Source organism: Vidua chalybeata, chromosome 14 (assembly GCF_026979565.1).
Source record: "Vidua chalybeata isolate OUT-0048 chromosome 14, bVidCha1 merged haplotype, whole genome shotgun sequence".
Taxonomy (NCBI): Eukaryota; Metazoa; Chordata; class Aves; order Passeriformes; family Viduidae; genus Vidua; species Vidua chalybeata.
Window position 1 is genome coordinate 16,024,022 of NC_071543.1, and position 13,722 is coordinate 16,037,743.

Genomic DNA, 13,722 nt, shown 5'->3' on the forward strand with positions numbered 1-13,722 from the left:
TTTTTTTTTTTTTTTTTTTTTTTTTTGTGTCCTAGGCAGGAACTTCTAATATTTATTTTCGCGTGTCGCTGATGGTTCGCGCATTTCGTGCAAATCGATGGCGTGTGTGGGAAGCAAACATTTCACAAGGAAAACGTTGTTTTCATTTCTGCTCTTGTCCCAGCAGCTCCCGCCCAGGAAGACCCCCCAAGCGCTCGCTGGGAGTGGCGATCCAGGAGAATGCACGGCTGCTGCCCCACGGAGTGCCAGGCCTCTTATCACCAGGGCTTATCTCTCCAACAGGTAATAAAATCCATCAGATGATCAGCCTCATCTCTTCATACTGCACAGCAGTTAAAATAAACTAATATTGATCTAACTGCCTTGTCCTTCAGGGCTTTTGCAGGCTTTACCAGAGGTTACATTATTGGATTTTTTTTTTTTTTTTTTTTTTTGAGCGTTCATGAAAACTCTGTTTTGCTGCTGCAGTGACTGAAATCTAATGGATTTGTAATTTAGTTCTTTATTAATTGTAATTTCCTTATAGGAAATTCCATTAAATGTGTTATTTTAGTAAAAGGAAAAAAAAAAAAAAAAGCCAACCTGAGAAGCTGAACTATTGTCTGGGAGGCCTGTTAGAGGCATTTCTTCCTTTGAAATGCATGTGTGTTTTAGTTCTCGTGGGATCTGAGCAGCGTGGCTAATGCCTGGTGTATTGTAACCCCACTAATGTGTGCTGGGGAGAGGCAGAGATGCTTGTAGGAATTACAGAAGGAACACTTGAAAAGCAGATAAGTCCACGTTGCCACAGTGCATTGTGCTTTAATAATCTGCTTTCAGTATCATAAAGTGAAAAATCTAGCATGAAAATATGTGGAATTATAAACATAATTTAATGCGCAGTATTTAATTTCACTTCATTAATTTATTAATAGAGTTTAAATTAAATCTTGTGCTATCCTGATGAGTATTTTAATTTTTTATTAATTGCCGCATGCTAAAGGTAAGTTGATTTTCATAAAAAAAGCTGTACTCACAGGCTGTATTCATAAAAGTAATTGCTTAAATATTCAACAGGCTTAGCAGTTTTAGGATTGCTGTCAAAGTCCAGCCTAAATAAACTGTAACTCCCTAATAACCAAACATAGTGAAGTGTTAGGAGAGTATAGAGTCACAGAATATCTACTAGGACAAGCAGAATTAACAAAGTTCCTTGCTGGGAGTAGAGTGCCATCTCTCCTGACCTCACGGATCACTCTGCTTGCAGAACCTGTGCACTGCAACCGAGGGACACCATGGGAGCTTTAACTCCCCTGCAGCTCCAGGTGTCCCAAGGATGTCACAGGGAGCCTCCCCTTGGAAGGGGGGAAAAGAACATTCCTAAACAGTATTTATTTACAGCAGCCTTAGCTGGAGCAGTTAAGGAAGTATGAAAGGGCTTGGCCAGAGCCACGTGCCACCATTGGGCTGCTGCAGCTTCGTGCACTGCTCCTGTTTGTGACGGGGATCCAGAACTGTGATTTCCCTCCTGTAGTTTATAAATGAGGGGCTTTTTAGTATCTCTGTTGTGTTCTCAGCTCAGGAATCCCATGGATTCGTGTTTATGTTACCACTGGTAGACAGGAAAGCACAAGAACCTCTTGCATTGATCAGTTCTCTGAAATCCAGAATATTCCATGTTACTTTTCTGCTCTGTGTGTGTGTTTGCAAATAGGACACCAGATCACACAGACTGCCGTGTTGCTTCAGACTGGGAAATATTTTAGGATGCGGCGTGCTGGGGATGCACAGCGAAGCACCACAGACACATTCTGTGTCTCACAGATATTTTGAGTCGCACACAGTTTGAGTAGAAGATTATTAAGTTGAATTTCCAGGCTGCTGGGAGTTGTCTGGAGCCTGAAGTGTGAGTGGGCTCCATCCCCTGTATTTAGAACACGGGGGGAGGTGTGTCTCGGGGGTGTCTGTCGGGGCAGCCACCTCCCTGACCCTGGGAAAACCTTGGGGAGCCCCAGACAATGTGCCTGGAGCAGCTGACGGGGCTTTGGGACAGCTTGGAGGGGGGAAGAGCCCATTTCAGAGCGCAGTGGTGTCACCAGGGGCTGCAGACAGGGAGGGTCCCCGGGGCTGAGGTGGCCCCAAGGCCAGCAGGACAGCTCCTGAGCCCTGTCACTCAGGGCCACAGCTCCCCAGGGCTCCTGGGGCTGATCTTGTTCCTAAGGAAAGGACAGGGAAGAGCTGCTGGGCAAGCAAAGGTGCCAGAAGAGCCTCTTGTAAACTCCTTGGGGAACTGAGCTGTTGTGCTCTGGATGGAGCAGAAGCCCCCATTAGCTTCATCTGTACCTCTTCACACTCAAATTACTGATTGCCTTGCTCTGGGTGCCTGCAGTACTTCGGGATTGGATTCTTTCCTCTGGCTGAAATAAGAACAAAATGAGTTGTAACACTTGTCACAGAACAGAGGTTTTTCTTCCAGATTTCCAAATGGTGGACAATAGACTGGAATAAAAGCTGCTCCCAGCTCCCATGTGGATGTTTGGGTGGCTGTGGGAGGGGAACAGGACCAGGACTGAGGAGATTTTGCAGCATGGGAGAGTTGGATCCATCCCTTCCAGAGGCTGATAGGGAGGCAGGACAGAGTTTTTACAGCTTGAGGACTTCCTTGGTTAGAGCTGTCCCCTCTAACTGCAGTGTAATTACCTGAAGCATTTCCTCTGCATGTCTTCTTGTCCTTGATAATCCTTGTGTCTGATCTTGCCCATTCTTCCTACAGCACAGATATGCAGATGTTAATGTTAGTCTGCCTACATTATTCTAATTAAAAAAAAAAAAAAATCACTCTTCTTACGTGGCTCCCTCATTTGCTGTGTCCAGCTTAGTTGTTTTCTTCAATTTAGTAACAGACTCCCCATCAGCAAATGCAGCATGATTCATCCAGCATAGCATTTTTTCATTTTTACCTCCTCTTCAGGCTGCTGTCAAGGCAAAGTGGAGGCAGGGGCGTCCAGGCTGGCTCTTGGTTAGATGGATGGGTCTCGAGAAGTCGCAGTTGTGGCTGCAGAGCTGGCAGCTCTGTCTGGAGGGGGTATTACAGAGTGATGATTAGTAACTTCCTGCAGACTCAGACGAGCCATCTGTGTTTCCACTCCTTGAAATGTGTTGTTATTTTCATCACCCATTTGGTTTGTGTCAGCTCGGTTTACATGGTCATTTTCACATAATAAACAGGTAGTTAAATTAGGCACACTGCATTTCCCAGTGTGGAGGGGATTTTTTTGACCTCTTGGCCCAGCGAGCTCCATCTACTCTTAGACCTAAGTAGCATGTGAAGGAACTGCAAGTGAAGCCTCGACCTTTTTAAATGTTTGTAGGTACTTTCCACCGTTGGGAATGGGAATATTTGGGTTACATCTGGGTTATTGCTGTGCCTGAGAAGGATGAGGTGGTGTGTGTGGGATGCACACCCCTGGGGAGGGCTGAGGAGGCAGCACAGGAGCTGTGCCCTGACTGCATCCTCCAAGAGCTGATGTTAAGCACAGTCCATTTTATGTTAACTTAGGAGAAAGTGTTTTCCTTTTTGTATTGGTGTAGGAAATGTGGGAATCAGCCTAGTGCCTGCTGTGAGGGCAAAGCTAAAATCCCGTGTGTCACAGAGGGATGGTCATCAAAGGCTCAGTCCTTCAAACAATGCCGTGAGATGAAGTGACATGAACAAAAAAAGGCTTTATCTCCTATTAATGTACAAGTCTTTATCACCAGTGTATCTTAACAAGACAGCTGAGACTTATCCATGGAATAGATTCTCAAGGAAGTTTTGGGGTCTGAAGTGTTAGTGAGGAGAAGCTGAAATCTGTTACATGATTGAAGCCAATGGTTCAACAAACTGTTCATATGGAATGAAGCTGAAAGAGTGGTTGGATCTTTTGAAAGTTATTTGTGCAATTCCAGCCCTCCTACCCCTCATTTAGGTTGTCCTCAGAAAAGGTTGGAAAACCACTCTGCCTTCATTGCAGTTTTTTTTCTGCTCAGTCTAGAATAGCTGCTATTATTTCAATAAAAACATTTTGGGGGCTGCTTCATTTTGTCTTCAAGGTATTGGAGAGGGTGGCTCGTGGAGAAAATCATCCTGTCTGTATAACTTAGTGAGATGGTGGTAGAGGGCACGCAGCAGCTGTGTGGGGCAGTTTTGGGGGCAGTAGGGTGGGATCTCTGTGAGTGCCCATGGGCTGTGTCCTGCAGCTGGAGCTGGCAATCCTGGCAGGGTCAGGCTGATGGGCACGAGCCTGTTTGGAACATCCCTGTTGGCTTTTTCTGGGCTGTGCTGCCCGGAGCTGTGCAGCCTGGCAGGGCTGGCAGGAGACAGCTGGGAGGTCAGCAGAGGGATCAGAGTGAGGATTTAGGGCTGGGAGCTGCTGAGGGCTCAGCACAAGGGATGGCAGGAAGCCTGGCTGGTGGGGAAACATGAGAAGAGGAAAAAAGTCATTTTCAAGTGGGTACTCAGACAGAAGCAAACCACCTGCATTTCTGATGTGTAAGATAAACTGCTATTTTCATTATCAGCTACGTTAGTTTCACCCCTCTTGAAATGATTCTTTTTTTTCATAAGCAGCTAAAATAGACACTTTGTCTAGAGCTTTTAAGAATGCAGTGTTTAAAATATTGACTCATTTGTACAGATACAAATACTTTTTTCAGAGCAGTTTTGTCTTATTAATAGTTAAAAGAATCTGTTGTGAACTTAATAGTTTCAGGTAATTAATAATTCAGTGGAGTTAATATTTTAATAGCTGAACCAAGTCCCATCATTGTGGGACTCAAAGAGAGCAGCTCACAGGATCTGGTAACTTCATGTGTTCCTTCAGTTCAGCAGCGACAGCAGCAGCCACTTGGTCTTTACACAGAAAAGGGAGGATAAAACAGGATTTGCTGCAGTCTTTGGGCATTTTGATGTGATATCTCCTGCTAGAGGGGTGAAGGAGGCTGGAGGCTTTTGGGGTCTCTGGTGCCAAGTTGTGTTTGTCAAGGTGGGCACACATCAGCCAGCACAGCCTGTGGCAGCTCCTGCTGCCAGCAATCCCACGGACCCTCTCCTCACTTGTTAATTTAACTGAACATTTCTGTGTGTTTACATCCCATTTCTGTGGCTCATTTTGCTGTTTACAATTACCTTTTTTTCCTTGGTTTTTTTTTTTTCTTTTTTCTTTTTCCTGTTGTCATACGTGACATTTGAAAGTTCCATTTATAATGAGAAACATATGCAGGACTTTGTCACTGTTGGCATTACCTGGCTTGGTAGAAATTATTATTTTTAATCAAAGGCAAACACACTGATTAAGGATGCCACAACACTCCTCTGCCTATGGGGAACGTTAACAGTTTATAAATTGTTCTTGGTGACAATTCAGTAGTGAATTACTTTGATATATATGGCTAATAAATTAATATGATTAAGTTAATGAGTAGTACAAGTGTTGCCAAACTCCACTCGTCGGGCTTTTAATGCTGCTCCACATTTGCAGCTCGAGCTTCCCCCTGTGGTGAGAGGATCAGTGCTACCTACGCACTGTCATTGTGATAAATGGCATATCCCACAGTGCCCTGCACTCCATCTGCTGTGTCCCCAAAATGAGAAATATTTTATACAAATCACACACTCAGAAGCTCAAAGGACTGTGGAAAGATCTATTTTTTCAAACAATAATAAAAATGCATACGTCTCTTTAGCAACTCTTCATTTTTACTGTCATAATGAATGCAGATAGATTTGGGAAATGAAAGCTCGTGTGAGTAACATAGGAAAGTTCTCCACTGCACAGTAAAGCTGACAAATAAGTTACATGTGCGCTCTTTCATTTTATCATGAAATGTTCTTAGATAAAAAATGATGTTAGAACATCTATTTAACTGGATTTTAAAATTAAAGACCATGTGTGCAGCATGATTGAGTACCACCCATCTCATGCCAGCAGATTTCTGTGCTGAAGGGAGCCTGAATTGGAGTGAATGAGGAATGCAGGATCATATCATTACTCTTTTAATACAGCCATTCAGTAGAGTTCTGATAATCTGAGAACTATACTTGGTGACTATGAGTCACTCAGTTCCTCTCTTTCCTTTTCTCTTTTAATATTATCTTTCTTCAAGGATCCATTTTCAGTGTCTGCTCTGTCGGGTGGGACATTACGTTTTTGACAAATGAATAGCTAAAGCTGTTGAGATTTTGCTGAATGGTTAACCTTGTTGTAAATTTAATTTACACTTAGCCTCAGCTACTAATTGCTGTCCGAGAAGTGTGAAACGCAGCAATATACTTCAATTTTTATGCATTTGTAGAAATGTTTTTTTGAAAATTAATTCTACTGAGTTCCTACATCTTTAGGGAAAACAAAGTTCAACCAGGCTGGTCACACTGAGAGAGTTAAGCCTGTATTATCCTGACACTCAGGGTAGGGCTGCACTGAGCTTGCCTGGATTTGCAGATGGAAGGGAAGCATTTGAAAAAGCTGGCTGACGTGTCACAGAGTTAGCAAAACCAGTAAGTTTGCATCTCTCTGTTTCTAGCATCCGTGGCATTCTTTTCTAGCAGCTTCTCTGGTACTCTCCTGTCTCATGGCACTCAGGTCTGGAGTGACCATGAGGCCTGTCTGCTTCTCTCTGTCTTGTCTTCAGCCGACTTTGAAACCTTCTTTAACTCTTTGAAGGAATTGTTAAGAAGTGCCCAGATGTCATAAATAGCGTCAGGAGGTGTGAGGGATTTGCCTTCAGCACTCCCTGTTTTCTGGAGGACTGTTTTGGCAATAACAATATTATAATTGAATTGGTTTTTTAGGTTTTGTTTTCCTTTACAGTAACTGTGATAAAGTTGAAGAAGTAGTTACCAGTATCACAAACAAGTGTAGTTAAATGCATCTCATTGTGTTTGTGTAAGATTCCCACACTGACTGCACTTTGTGTATCCAGCAGTATTTCAAAGACTTGTTAAACTCAAGTTATCAAATTCTTAATTCTGTGACCTAAAACTCAGGAGGTACAGTTTTATCTGGAAGGATAATACACCTCTGGTTGTAGAAAAATACTGATCCATCATCTACTGGCAATGCTAAAGGCTGCTATATTTACATAAATAATACTCTCTTGAAATGCAGCATTCAGATCTGCATTAGATGGGAGTAGTGTGGTTTCCTAAAGGAGAGCTTTATAAAGCTGCATTTTGGCAAAATTCTTGGTGTAACAACGCTGGTGAAGTCGTGCAGCAGAAAGGAGAGAACAAATCTCACTGGGTTAAATATAAACAAGAAGTGCACTTAAATCCAGGTGGTTCCAGACTTCTGGTCAGGTGTTGAGTGCTTTCATTGTGATTTTAAATGTGTTTGTGCTCTGGTCCTTGTCCCACAGTCCTGGAGTCCTACATGAAGGAAATGCTTCAGTGTGATGTAAGATCAGCAAACAAATAATCCCACTGATTCAGCTTGGATTACTTGGTGTCTTAAACACAAGTGTTTTCCTGCTTCCCACAGAGTTTTGGAGAACAGGTTCTGAAAGGATTCTTTGCAAAGTTGCAAATGCAGTCAGTGCCTGATCCCAGGACCACACCTCGGCTGGAGTGGGTTCTCCTCCTGCACAGGAACAATGTTCTCTTCCCTCAGCCCTCCCCAAGCAGTAAAACGTGATGCCAGGGGCTGGCAACAAATTAGAATTTGTGATGAACAGGAAACATCTCTTTCTGAGCAGTCTGAGGAGGTGCACGTTTTTATTTGGAAGCAAAACCAACTGAAATAGATGGATTGCCTGATCACTCTCATTAAGTGAGGTTCTAGTAGGATTTCACTGGAAGTGTGTTTGTGTTGTATAAACTATTTTAGTTGCACAGTTCTATGAAGGTTGCATGGTTGTATAGTTTAGTTGTATAAACTGTTTTTTTTTTCACAGGGGACATTAATTGGTGTAAAGCAAAATAGTATTTATTGTGCACCACTCTCTGCTGAACAGAGAGGCGTCTGGCTTTGCTGGTGGCAGCTGCTCTTGCTGATCCTGGGTTGTACCTCTCTGAAAGACAAATGTTGGGCTGCAGTTCTGGAGGATTCAATCTAGAAACCAAATTCATGCTGAAAATCCTTTGTAAAAAATTAGAAATTCCTCCAGCTACCAACCTCCTGTGACTTGAATGTGAAAAGCTGCACTTCAGAAAGAGAAGCATTTTATATAATACATGTCTGAATATAAATGACAGATATTTTATTAGGAAAAGAAAGCCTTTATTAAAATATAATGATCTACATTGTTTTTATGTAATCTAATGAATTACAGTAAAGGCCTGAGAAATGAGCTGGAAAAGGTAGAGTACTCTCCCATGAAAGCAAGCTATGATAACCTTTTTGTAATTCTTTAACATGTTGAAAGAGTATTTCCACACAGACTTATTAAATTAAGCAAGGTCACCTTTTCATTCTATTAACAGAATTAGTTTCCCAGATCATGGACTTTGATTCTGAAAAATGTAGATGAATCATGCACTAACATATGTCAAGTAGAAAATTAGTTGTAAAATGATAAATCATTTTGATGTACATTATGTCTTTGTTTTTACTATTGAACAGTTGTAAAAACTAAAATGCTTAATTACTCTTTCTTGCATTTGCATATTGATTGGATGTGCTTTAATAATAATAATATTTCTGAGTGGATTATCTCTCCTTACTGGGGCAATCTCAATCTAATATTTGCAAAAAGGAAGAAAATATTCTCTTCAATAGCAGTATAACATTTTGTTCCTTTGACATGCAGTATACAGTCATTACCCTGAAAGGTTAGCTGTAAATAATAACCAGTGAAACTGGGCATATGCCTAAAGATGAGCACATATATTACATTTACCAGTCTGACCTCAGTTCAGCAAAGCAAGAATAAACCTGACATCATGTCATGCAAGTTGTTTAAATGTGTTCCCAAATCTCTGCCTGTATATTACAGTCTTTTTATAGAAGATGTGTGAGGAGGAAAATTAAATTTAATGGATGTTTCGTAATTTTAATGTAAAATCTGCTGTAATTGTTCATAAGTAATTCCATTATCATTCCTAATTAAGAAAAAATGTCATATATATTTCTAGTCCCTTGGAATGACTTTATTTTTTCTGTCTTTGCCTTTGTCACCTCCTTTGTTAAAAAAGAAGCAAAGCACAGGCTCTTTGCTGGGATAAGCAGCAGAACTGAGAGAACATCCCAGCAGTAGCCTCAAGCTCTCTGTATATAGGGGAGTGAATGGAACAGGTAATTTTCATGGTGCTTGTATGGTTTCACATGAAAAAAGGCAAATGTGCAGCTGTAGCTGGGTCTGACACGAGCAAGAAGCCTGGTCCTGGTCCTGGTGCTGTGCTTGGTTTGGCCCTGGCAGTCACAGAGCAGGTGACTTCATTACACTGAAATCAGGCAGAAAATGTCCTTTTCTGGCCACTCGAGTGAATCAGTCAAATTATCTTGTGGCAAAACTAATTCTATGCCTTGGGCCATCAGAGCTGCCACTTCCTATAAGTCAAGCCTTCCCTTAGTGTGAAATTGTTTTTTATTTTATTCCCTTTCATTTATTATGCTTATTCCAGCTAATCCACTCGGTGAATGTGAATTACCCAGCTCACCAAAGCTGTTTCAGATGTGCAGCCTCCTCATGCCTTGCTGGTGAAACAGGACTGGTTTCCTTTTAAGGAACTCGTGATCTGTTATGATCTATACATTTAAAGTAATAATTCACTTCTTCAGTTAAGAACTCAAATGAGGAGAAGAGTTTGAATATGGTTTTAAATTAACTAAAAGTGCATATGGCTGAGCTCTTGTTTTAAAAGCACTTAAAATTCAGATGGGTCACATTTTTAAGAACTAGAAATATATCTACAGTGAATTGTAGGCCATTAAGTACGAGGTAATTTGAATGACTTTGACAGAAAAAATACTCCTTTGGAAAGAACTGAATATTGTTTTCCAGCAGTAAAATATTGCCTTCAATTCTGCCAGAAACAGAGCTGAGATGTGCTGAAAGCACTCATACAGGTGATATACCCTAGGCAGTAATTGGGTGTATAATTCTGTCCAAATGGCAGTCCCTCATCTGACTGTGCCCTCTGGTACACAGCATTAACATCTCCCAATAAAAGAAGAGCAAAACATATGGAGGCTTTTATTTCAAGCAAAGAAAAATCAAAAAGAATAATGAGGATAAAAAGCAAAGTGCCTGTGGTGATGGGCAAGGCAAGTTACAGGGGAGTTGCTGCAGCAGAGTGCTTCAGAACAGCAAAGCAAAACCAGCCTGAAGGCACCTCCCATAGGCATCCAAATATAGGACAAAAACTGGGAGATGTTCATGCATCAGATGCTGAAACAAAGAGGAATCATGCAGGAGAGAGCAGGGAGATTGCCTGAACTCCTGCTCACACAGAGCTCGGAGCTGATGGGTGGAAGGAAGGAGGAAGAAAGGGAAGTTGAAAGGCTCATACTGTGATGAAGATGGATGCGTTGCTGACAGTGTCAGAGCAACAGCTGCTAAATCCAGGAGGCACTTGAAAGAGCCTCTCCATTTTGTTAGGTGTGGAAGTCAATAGGTTATTTGGGCTAAGAACACCCTATTATTCAAATTCAGCTGACCCAGAAAAGTTTGCCGTCTTGCAGTGACAATTTGGAGGGCTCTGCCCTGGTGGGTTTGTACTTTCCTTGCCCTGTGGAGTCCTGTGTAATACATGGATATATTGATATCAAGTTTTTTTTCCCCTGAAATTCATTTGATTAGTCAGTGCAAAGCTTCAGAAGGGTGTTTTGTGTTGGTAGCTGGGTTAGATTACTGAAAATTTGTCAGCAGAATCTCTTACTCTAATCTATTAAACATCAAGGAAATGCACCATTAATTGTTTTGGCCTTCCTGTTTTGGAACTTGGTTCATTACAAATTTTAATTACAGATAATATTTCTTCAGAGTAGCTTATCAGTCTACATTAGCTAAACATGAGCCCTAATCCTGTTGAGAATTTGTGTTCATTTATGGGACATTTTCACTGTAGATTGCCCTCAGGAAAATATCCCAGGAAGAGGGTTTTTTTTTTTGCCCATTGATATGGACACATCCTTCCCTTTCTGTTGTGTCTCTCCTGATCTCCATTTTTCCTTGCATCATATGACCACCTTTCCTTTTTTATTTTTTTGCCCTGGACTTTGATGTCTGCGCCACAATTTGACAACCTTGAGGTTGCCCTCAATTAGCTGAGCCATTCCCACACCATGGCCCACTCCAAAATCCTCTGCACCCAGCTCCTGGTTGGAGAAGCAGAGCCATCCTAGAAACTGCTCCATGATAGTTTTCCTTTTCCTTTCAAGTTAGTGTTTATTTCCAGGCAATAAAAAGAAGGAGAGATACAAATAGAAGGAGGAAGCAGTAAATCCTGGGGTTACTTTGGGTGAGTTTCCTGTGCTCAAGCCAGCCCTGTCTGTGCCAACTGCAGAAAGAGGAGGATTGGGATGAGAGAGAAATCTCATCCCTGGAAGTTCAGCACAGCTCTCAAGATCTGAAGGTTGTCTGCCAGGGATCAGGATTGGGAATTTGAGGAGGAATGGTCAGAGAGATGTTCAGATTCTGGTCCAAAGCTGTATTTGTGTGATAGCCCTGCAGGACCTCTGTGCTGATACAGTGAAAATGGTACTGAGATCAAAATAGTCTAGGAGACTGTAAAATATGGCTTAGTTTTGGGATTTGCTACATGCATGTTGTTCAAGGCTAAGATGATTAGGTAGTGTGTTAATTGAGGAACTAGCTGGTCTTGGTAGTGAATTTATTTTCTGTTTTCGTGTTCCACAGCTCAAGAAAACAGACTGGGCTTGGAGCCCAAATAGTGGGTGAACTGTGACATCTAACATGAGTTATCACTCATGTATTTTTTTGCTAGGTGATAGCCAGTAATACATCTGCAATACTTGCATCTTCTGCATCATCAAAGTGGGCCATTACACATCTGTGAAGTTATAAATGGAAATTTTGCAATGGATTTTCTGGGATGCCATTCAACTGTGATTGGGGGAGATGTTAAATATTGTGGTGAAATGATTTTTCACAAATACAAAGCATCCATAACTATCCCTTTTATAATGTGCTCAAGAAACTTCAAATCGTTTCAGCCTCACCTTTAATTTTTTTCATCTTTATGCATGTTTATTTTACAAAATAAAATGAATTCAGTTTGTGTAAAAGAAGTTATCCTGTGTCTAAAAGGAGTTATCAAGATCAATTTCATCAAGCAGTTGGAATAAAATGCAATAATTTCCTCTTAGTTTTTATATTAAATCTCAGATTAAAAATGAAGGTTCTTCTGAAGTGCAGAAGGGACGCAGTGTTGGTTTAACTGGGGCTCTGAAGATTCATGAGTTAAATTGATGAGATGGAGTAGGTTGACACTGATCTTGCCAGTCCAGACTTGTAACCATGTCAGTATTTACTTCAGGTGGAGCAGTCTGTGTTTGTCCATTTCTGCACATTCAGAAGAAATACCAGGAGCTGCTGATGCTTTCCTGCTGGTTGGGTCGTTTTCTGGTAGAGGGTGTGAACTTGTGGTGTGGCTAAACATTCCCTCAATGCCTCCTCCACTCACTGGAATGTCTTACTTTGTCTATTTCTTTTTCATTCTTTGCTGGGAATTTCACTGGAGACAATTAGCTATGCAATGTATGTATTAATCAGATTAACTCCTGATTTTTCCTTTGGATAGGAATGCCTTGGTTTCTCAGCTTGAGACATTCATTGTGTTCTATGATGAACAATGTCTTTAAGTGAAAGGGAATTGAAATATCTTCTCTGGGTTAGTTTTAATTTTACTTAATGGATGAAGGAAGATGAAAGGCAGCCTCTTTCCCGGGGTTAGTTAACATTGGAACTTGAACCTAATTAAGGGATTTGAGATTTTTTTTTTTTTTCTTAATAGTTTGAAAAAGTGAGAATGTTAAAGGCATTCCCAAGTGCCTGGCTCCTGGCACAGGGATGGGCTGGGGACTCACTTGGCATCTTCTGATGCCCTGTTCCCATTGTGCCATTTCTGTGTGTCTGGGTTTGACTGGCAGCCGTCAGTCATCCTGCTTCCACTCCCCAGAATGATGCCAGCAGTTGGATTATGCCACGTGGGGACTGACGAGGTTGATTACTCAATAGATATGAAATATTTAGATGGTGGAAAATGCGTGTAGTACAGTGAGGCCATGATTATTAGTCATGTCTTTAAAAAATCTTGCACTCAATTTCAGGGCATTCCGCCCACAGGAGAAGAGTGAGAGCAGATTTTTGCAGTGAAATTGAAGAGAACTGTGGAAGATAATTTGAAGTTGCAGTCCCTCAACATTTGTATTCTATTTGGGATGTCACTTCCAGTAAGCTTTTTAGAAGTGTAGTGGTGCAAATGGAAAAGTTTCAGCAAATATTAAATGTAACAATGAAGACTTTTGTTCTTCATTAAAACATTTCCTGATGTTTCCCGATAGATTTTCATCTAAACACTTGCTAATCCCAGAGCTCTGACAGGCAAGGCCTGCTGAATTAGGCCAACTTCTGCTACAAATAGCTGCTGCACATGAAACAGTAATCATTGCTTTCCAGTCTATTATTAGATTGACTTCATAGGGATTGCTTTTTTCTCCTGTGAGTTGATGCATAAATGACATGCTTTACCCTCCAATAAATCTAACAGCAGAGTGGCTCTGACATGATGTTCATACCCCTTAG

General features: G+C 41.4%; 1 protein-coding gene across 4 annotated transcripts in view; it reads left to right on the plus strand.

Annotated features, from left to right (window-relative positions):
* The window catches only part of DACH2 (dachshund family transcription factor 2), a 247,642-nt gene that overhangs the window by 122,050 nt on the left and 111,870 nt on the right, over positions 1 to 13,722 (plus strand). For 2 of the 4 annotated variants that reach the window (XM_053955838.1, XM_053955840.1), the window contains exon 2: positions 164 to 282. In XM_053955838.1, the coding sequence (XP_053811813.1) occupies positions 164 to 282 (119 nt within the window). The remainder of the gene's footprint in view (positions 1 to 163; positions 283 to 13,722) is intronic. The other 2 variants (XM_053955839.1, XM_053955841.1) reach the window with 1 other exon arrangement.